This window comes from Micropterus dolomieu, unplaced genomic scaffold (assembly GCF_021292245.1).
Source record: "Micropterus dolomieu isolate WLL.071019.BEF.003 ecotype Adirondacks unplaced genomic scaffold, ASM2129224v1 contig_783, whole genome shotgun sequence".
NCBI classification, from domain to species: domain Eukaryota; kingdom Metazoa; phylum Chordata; class Actinopteri; order Centrarchiformes; family Centrarchidae; genus Micropterus; species Micropterus dolomieu.
The window spans coordinates 1,255-9,625 of record NW_025729773.1 but is presented as its reverse complement, the minus strand read 5'-3'; the positions used below and the strand labels follow the sequence as shown (position 1 = coordinate 9,625).

Below are 8,371 nucleotides of genomic sequence, written 5' to 3'. Positions count from 1 at the left end.
ACCCCCCCCCCCCCCCCCTACTGTTTATGTTAACCTTCTATAGAAGTAGTTTGATTAGTGTGATATTTTAGATTGTAAAAGTATAACTTTTATTCTGTGTAAGATTGTATCCTTCCTATGTTTCTACATGTGAAGTAAAACTACCGAGGTCACTCACCGCAAAGCCATGTTATTTTGGGAAAATGTAAAAGTCCTGCTGAGGGTTGGGATCAGTCAGCTGGCCTAGCCCAACCTTTTCTCTTCATTAACAAGAAAAAAAACAGGCCTGTGTTGGAGTGAGTGTAAAGTTATGTACCATTTTCATAAATTAGTGTTTTATGACTTAATATTTTTGAATTTCTCTCAGGAAAGGTACCTCTTCAGCCCACTGCAAGGCTTAACGGAGGACAAAAATGCAATCTTGTGCATGGATGAATGGACAGTACCAACAGCATGGACCACTCTCTCAGTCCTCACAAGCTGCTACTCCTCTTACCCATGACACAATGAGGAATCGGCAAGGTGGGACAGCAAATAACTGTTATCTGTACAGGACATTGACCACAGGAGGCCAACCACAACAAAGTGCACATTTTGCCTTTCGCAATGGAGCTTACTCTAACAGACAGATGTCAAACTGGCATGCCTCAGCAGTTTCTCATCAGACCGTTTCTCCTCAGCAGCCAGCTACAGTGAACACAAACAATTATCTGACGGGCTTAAATGGCAATCTGCAAAACTCCTCTACTAATATGCAAAGTGGAAATCATGGTTTGGTGGTCACTAATGGAGTTCAGGTTGCCAGGCAGCAAGATTTTCATCAGAACTCTATGGGAAATTGGAATCAGTCAATATGGGCACAGGATGGTAACACGTCTAATCGCCAATATTGTAGAGTTCAGAAAAGCTTGTTTCAAAATGTAAATGGAGCGTCAACTCTACCTGTTTCAGCATACACTACAACAGCTACCTCGCTTCCACATGAACAGGTGGGTTGGACCAACAAATTAATGTCTGCACAAAACAGACAGACTGCTCATAACCAATATTACAGACAAAACAGCATTCAGCATGGATTCTCTCCTTCCTTCCCACCAACCTATGATATGGCTGTCTCTCAGTCTTTCACAAACAGCATTACAGCAAACACAGCAAGTGAACAGAGTTCGTACAGCATGCTCCAGAAAACTCAACAATACTCCAGTCAAAGGAACAATGAGGAAGAGGCCACCACCTCTGTTAACTCAAATTCATTCGGCCGCCAGTATGAAACCAACCCGTTCTTGGCAAAAACAAACAACCCTTCCTTAAATCCAGCTGCTGATACACAACAAATGCCCAGCCGCCAGATGATAGTTGCAGGAATTGCAGACAGCCTACGTTCTTTCACTGCTAGCTCAGATGGTCGACCTCTAGTGTATACCAGTTCACCATACAATGGGAAACATGCCAGCGAGGTCAGAATGATGGAGTCTAATCAAAGTATGCAACCTGTGTCGACTGTGACAGAAAGTTACAGCCCAAATGCCTTCCAGTCTTTACCATTCAGTTCTAGGCAATCTTTGCCTGAAACCACCCACAGTGTTATGTCAAGACAACAGCACAGCGTAGATACGCCACCTCAGCAAAGCTCTGTACCAAATGTCTCCTATAATAATACAGCAAGAGATGGAAGTGGAAGTAAGCCAGCCAATGCATTTTTTCCTGTTGGATCTTTAAGCAACGCATCTCAACTGATGCAACTGCATAAGACCCAATCATTCGTAGCAAACAATGGTGAAATGCTTGAAATACTTGAAAGGCTCTCATCAGTCAAGTCAAATGACAGCTCCATTCACTCATCTCCTGGTCGAACAGGCGCAAGAGCTGTTGCTGTTGTACAGCCGTTGTCACAGGAAAGCTACCAAATTGCCAGCGAGCATACCTCTTCTAACACAGTCGATCAAATGGGTGAATGCACTGCAACAAATGAATCTATAAATAAACCAGAGAAATTAAGTTCACCAGCTGTGACAACAAACCAAATGTCTCCATGTTTGAGAGAAGAATCTAATCTTTACCCAGAAAGCCCAAACAGGTTGAGGTCTAACAAATCTTCACGAACATCCAGTGATGGTACTTTTGTGTCATCTTCAGATTCAGCTGAGAATCAAGACTTGTCACCTAAACAGATATGTGCTGATGACACAGGATCTGAACTGGCCATTAACATGCAAGTAGATCAGTGTGTTTCACCAACGACTCAACAATCACTGACCTCTGAAGTGCCAGTAATCCAATGCGGTGATGAGGAGGAAAGCGTAAATCCAGCTGATGAAGCGCTTTCCTCAGTACCAACAGTCCCGTGGACAAGTGCCACATTAAGTAAGTGCTTAGAGTATGCCGAAAAAGAGATGTGCAAAAGAGATTTTCCTACGGTTCATTCTGGAAGCCAATGTTTAAACATGTTTTGGGATGGAAGCATTGCAAACTTGGCAGGATTGCTCAGGACAGGCTGGTATAAGAATTTAATTACGTGTGTTACAAAGTTCATTTATGAACATGTAACACCAGACACTGTCATATTGTCACAAGTAAAGAAAAACTTCAACAGCTACCATGTCCTCCAACATGATGAAGTTTATTCAGAACCAGAACCCTACAAATCATCATGGTTGAATGTCAACGAACAGCTAGATGACATTGATAAAGAGTTTGGCTTCCAGTGGTCTTTGAAGCATCGCCTTCACGTACTTGAGAGTGACAGTCAGCCAGATCAAGTTGGGACAGGCAACAGCATTCCTGCACAAACTGAAAGTGAGGCGTCAATCAGGGTCTCGTCACCAACTGAGCTTGAACCAGTTGACTCGAGTGATGAAAAACAAGCCTCCAGTGTTTCAACGCAAACTGTCTCCCCGAGTAAAACAGAGTGTGTCGATTCCAGTGACCCATATTACTCATTTGAAATCCAAGTTTTGCCTTCAGACGAGGCCCAACTTATCTTTGAGCAACTAAAAAGCAAGATGTCACAAAGAATGGACACAGACAGGCGGCCAGAAAAAGTCACGCGTAGCTCTTTGGAGGGTGAGCTACCTGAGGTTATAGATGTCACTTTGAATGACTCAAAACCGAAGAAAAAATCAGTCTTTCCAATAGAACAGGTTTGTTGCATTGACAAGTGGATGAACAGGATTATGGGGTCAAGCACGCCTTCTTTTAAATGCCAGTGCAAGAACGAGCCAAGTCATAAACCTAAAGATTTCCCTGACAAGACCCTTGATAATGAAGATATTGCCATACAAAAGAAAGATAAAAGGTGTGCAATCAGGTCTGACAGCAAATTACACTCTGTGGTAGGAGAACAGAATCAAGCGAAAAGTGGGGAGAACATTGACATCTTTTGTCAAACCATTGACTTGACTCAATGCGGCGACAATCCTCACTCATATTCTGACAGAGAACCAAAGAGCATTTCCCAGATGAGCATAACTAGTAGCCAGTCGAGCATCACACTCATAAGTAAAAACAAAGATCTGGATTGCTCCATCAGTGAAAATGAAATTTGCAGCCACATGCTAGACTTTGAAAAGGATTCTCAAATGATAGCAAGTGGCCAGTTAGGCGGTTCAGACAGTAGTGAGAAAGAAAGAAAGCAATTCTTCAGAAGTGGCACTGAAATTCAGTCAGACCCTGAGGTGGATTGTGTACGAGATCAGTTGAAATCTACAGTAAGTACGCTGTCATGTACTTCGGTCAGTAGAGACAAAGAAATTGAAAATCTCAGTGAAAGTGAAGTTGCCAACCAGATGTCAGCCCTCGAAGAGAACTGTGGACAAGCTCAGCTGACATCTACAAATGTGCCAGAGTCATCATTGGAAACTAGAGAACAAACACAAATTAGTGCGACTTCTGCCGTCCAGACAACTGTTGAAAGAAAGCAGAAGAGACTTAGCAGTTATGATGGATTTGTTCCATTCACGAAGAAATCAACGATATGCAATCCCCCTGTTGATTCGCAGTCTGTCCTTGAGGGCGTTTCAAAATGTGGGAAGGTTTTTCTTGATGCGACTGATGGTGTACCTTCAGCCTCAAATGTTAGAACTGTAGAACTGATACTCTTTGGCTCAACACAAGACCAGTGCGGTTTACTTGGCAGCAGAAAGAGACATATTTCATCTTCAGAGTCTGGAATACCAAGGCCTCCAGAAGTTATCACTGTGAAGCTCAGTCCCTTGAGGAGAAAGTCCCGTGAAACTCTCCCACCAGGGGAAAATTCAGTCAAACTAAAGATTCACGAAAAATGGAGAAGAAGTTTTCCACCAACTAAAATTAGGCACAGAAAAAAACTGAAAACACAGATGAGATCGTTTGCCTCTTTATCTGGGGTGAATCACAAGAAAGCTGAAGTGGTTGGCCCTACCAACACCGAGGAGCTGCCAGTTTCCTCTGAAATGAGGATCCACAATAGAAATGCTAAGCGCAGCCTGAGTCTGAAGAGGAGGAGGTCCTTCTCTAATGGACTAAAACATGGAGGGAAGAAGAAGAAGGATGCAGTCTCACTCAAACAGCGTGCTCATCAAGAGAGAAGTAATGGTGGAAATGGAAGCCTTGCTGTCAAGCCTCTTCAGGAGAACGAGGTCCTGAGGTTCAGTGTGTTACCCAATACCTTCAACTTCAAAGATGGATCCAATGGGAGAAAGGAAACCAATGATCCTGTTCCAGGTAAGTCATAAAATTTGAGATTAAAAAGGTCAAAGTAAAAGCAGCGTTCCTCTCTATAATTCAAATGATGTGTTCTGTAATGCTGCTGCAAGATGTTTTTCAGTGTCTTTTCTCAGCTAAGCCTGATTGTTTTTTTCTTTTGTTTTTTTTAAGATAAGCCTGACGTCCCTGAAGGAAAGGAAAAGAGCCACAACAAATCTGTTGTGAGGCCAAAAGGTAACAAATACAACTAAAACACACCTACATTCTAGTTTTTAATGTCTTTGTTATTATATAGTAAGTGGCAATAGTTTTTCCTAATTATAATGAATTAACTGCACCGTAGATACATGGTGTCCAAAACCTGAGAAGAAGTATCGTCCTCTACTGTCACCTCCTACCTCCAAGAACTCCAGCCTCTTCCATGTGTTTCAGAAGAAATACATGGAGAGGACACAGCAATCCATGGATGAATAACATGACCGGCAGAAGTTTCTTTGGCATCAGAGACAGTTTTTAAGTCAAATATCATCTTCTCTTTGGGAAAGTCTTCATTTGGGAAAATGCCTTTCAAGACTGTCACAGAAAGCATGTTTTTGAATATTGAAGTAGTAAATTGAAGTTATGCCATTTTTGTTTGTACAGTATTAGGTCTAAACTGTTCTAATGTATACAAGTCACGAGTTCTTAGTCATTTGCACATAAAATTGTTAGCTGTTTACATGGCTGTAAAGGTATGCAAATCCATTACTTGCAAACCATCTGTGTACTGTTTATTTCAGTTTAATATTTATATTTTTCTACATTAAAAATATTTTTCTACAATTTTGTATCTTATACATATATTTTCTGCAATTTTTGTTGTACTTTTACCTACATTAAAAATCCTATTAAAATCTCATGAAGTGTTGTTATTACTGAGTAGGTTAATATGAGCTGCCTTATTTATGTTCCGAGGTGGAAGAAGATCTGTTACTTCAGTAAAAATAGCAACACCACACTGTAGAGAGAGAGAAATAAAAGTAATGCATTCCAGTTTTTGCTCAAGTGGCATGAAAAAATACTTAAAGCAGCTGTCAGTAACAGTTAAACATACAATGCAAAACTTTCCGTGTCTCTCTGCTGCTTGTATCATTCAAAGCCCCTCCCATCACATTATCTGTTTTATGTACTACTGTCAGTGTTGAAGAAATATTGTGAGCCAAGTTCAGGTGTGATGAAGAAGTTTCGGAGATAGATAAAGACTTAACATAGTATTGAGCCCGGTCGAGGAGATACAGTGCCAGCATACAACATGTGAACACATTGAATGTGTTGTGTAAGAATGTATCATTTCTTCAATTCCATGTTACTCAGAATGTTTCATTTATTCAGTATATTATATTCAAAATGTATCATCTCTGCAATGTATTAAGTTCTATGTTATTCAGAAACCTTTATAAGCTTGTAACATCCATAGTTAGATCTGTGTGTAAAGCTGATGATACACAGAGCAACTTTTAGAGCAATCATGCAGGGCAACGTTGTCGTCAATGGTAATGAGTAAAGATTACTACCGTAATCCCCTTCCCCCACCTCTCTGACACCTGCCCCGCACTGCCGCTATCCGTTCAAAACTTAGTCGGACTTGCCACTAGCAAGATTGCCCAGCAACATTGCTCAAAAAGTTGCCCTGTGTATCATCAGCTTAAGACTGAACCTTGAGTTGCCACTCTGCCCTCTGTGTGAGGCCAGAGTTGACAGTCTAACAAAGATGGCCCTCAAGAATGTTCTGTTAAATGTGTTCTGTAGGGAAGGGTGAAGAAGAGTTAAGCTATGCAACTAGAGTGTATTGTAAAGTTTCAGTGGTACTCTGTGAGAAAAGAGATAAGGCCATGTACCCAGACTGCATGTCATTCCTGGGCCACCATGACTATGTGAGAATGTATTGTCATGGGGACATAAATCTTTAATAAAAAAATACAGGACCTATGTATTTGGAAGCTAATGGTAAATGACCGGAATGATCCAAAGGGAGCCCATGCCCTGGGAAAAACCTGCCTGAAAGTTCTACTAGTGTCTCAAAGCATGTACAATGTCTAAAAGATAAATATGACCACGGAACAGCTCCCGTCAATGATATGATTGATAAAGTTAGCCGACAATAAAGATGACTTAACTAAGACTAAAACCTAAGTAAGTAAAATATTGTGGGAACGGGGCTTAAGATGGTTCCGGAGGGGTCCACCAAGAAGAAAATTCCACTAGTAGAATTTACAAAAGGTTGCAATAAATTAAGAAAATAGGTGGGCGCCTCACAGAGACCCCACCTGACTTAGGGGGAGACAAGGGCTATTTTCGCACCATGTTTTTCAGTGTGCCTTGACAGTCTAAGGCTTACTCTGGTTATGTCTTGCTTTGATTATGTATTGTGTCGATCTCTGACTTACTCCAGTAGCTTCTTTTGAACTCCAAGTGCTGTCGACCTCCACCAATGTTAAATGCTATGGACAGGTCTGGGCTTCAGCAGGCCTGAGTCTAGCTTTCTGCCCCTCAACAAATGCCAATACCAAATCTGAAGGGTAACATCTTTTGATTCCTTTTATTTTTCTGTCTTCCCCCTAGTTCCTGTAGTGTTTCCTCTTAGGTGATCTTTAACCGGCCTTAACCTACAGCAACAAATCTATCTGATGTTTAGACTCCAATACTACGTCATATTGGAATCTATTACTATCCATGTGTTACACTCTAATCTGTGGAGCCAATATGTACTTGTAAACATTCTTGTGAGACTCAACCTTGTCAGATTCCCAGAGAATACCAATTTTTGCAAGCCTGACGCCTGAGCTACTGTCTCTCCCTAATCAGTCTAACAGTTGTCGCCATAACAAGTACAAATACATGAAAAGCTGGAAAGTTAGTGTACACACTTGTGGGTTCAGCTAATGACTCCAAGCAGGGATGTGCACAGACATTTTGGTGGGCAAGGGCTCAAGTGAAAAAAAGGGAACTTCTCATAATTATTTATTTTAAACAAAAACATTAAATATATTATCACAACCCTCACACTCACGCAATTGTTTAATACTAATACTACTACTAATAATAGATAAATAAGAAATACAAAATAATCAGCTCACATACAGACTATGGTCTTCTTTAGTAGGGGAGAGCGGGGTATGTTGTCACACTTTTCACACTGTCTAACATTTAATGAACACCGTACATCACAATGGTACAAATTTCATACCAAATGAAAGAATGAAGTCTTGGGCACATATTTTGTATTCATCAAATCTTCATATCTTTTCTCATTACAGAGTTGTAGACTGTTGAATTGAGAGTGTGCACTTGTGACAATTTGCCCCATCGGCAGGTAAATTGTCACACTGGATTATCAAACATTAAAAATACAACTACTTAATTGTGAATATTGATTTTATATATTAAATTTAAAATTCATACCAGCACTAAAAATAAAAACAATCATGACTAGAGAATCTGGAAAATCGGTCCTTTCAATCAAAACAAAAATGCTGGCAGAGCACACCGTAAGTGGCATGGCCACTTTACTTTGAACTTTAAAATCATTCTCTGGAGTGCAAATAGATCTATGGTAATTGAATGGAATGCTGCAAATAACTTGCATAAATATTGAAAGGGAACCTATTATGCTTTTCTGTATTTTCTTTCATATCTATTATGTTACAATGTCAGACGTTCACGTTAAATG

At 40.5% G+C, this 8,371-nt stretch overlaps 1 protein-coding gene across 1 annotated transcript in view; it reads left to right on the top strand.

Moving 5' to 3' along the window:
- Positions 1-5,560, top strand: part of si:ch211-106e7.2 — a 16,032-nt gene extending 10,472 nt beyond the window's left edge. The window contains exons 2-4 of the mRNA XM_046041250.1: positions 347-4,680; positions 4,834-4,896; positions 5,006-5,560. Coding sequence (XP_045897206.1) covers positions 393-4,680; positions 4,834-4,896; positions 5,006-5,136 — 4,482 coding nt within the window. The 5' untranslated portion in view covers positions 347-392 and the 3' untranslated portion in view covers positions 5,137-5,560. The remainder of the gene's footprint in view (positions 1-346; positions 4,681-4,833; positions 4,897-5,005) is intronic.
- The last annotated feature ends 2,811 nt before the right edge of the window (positions 5,561-8,371 follow it).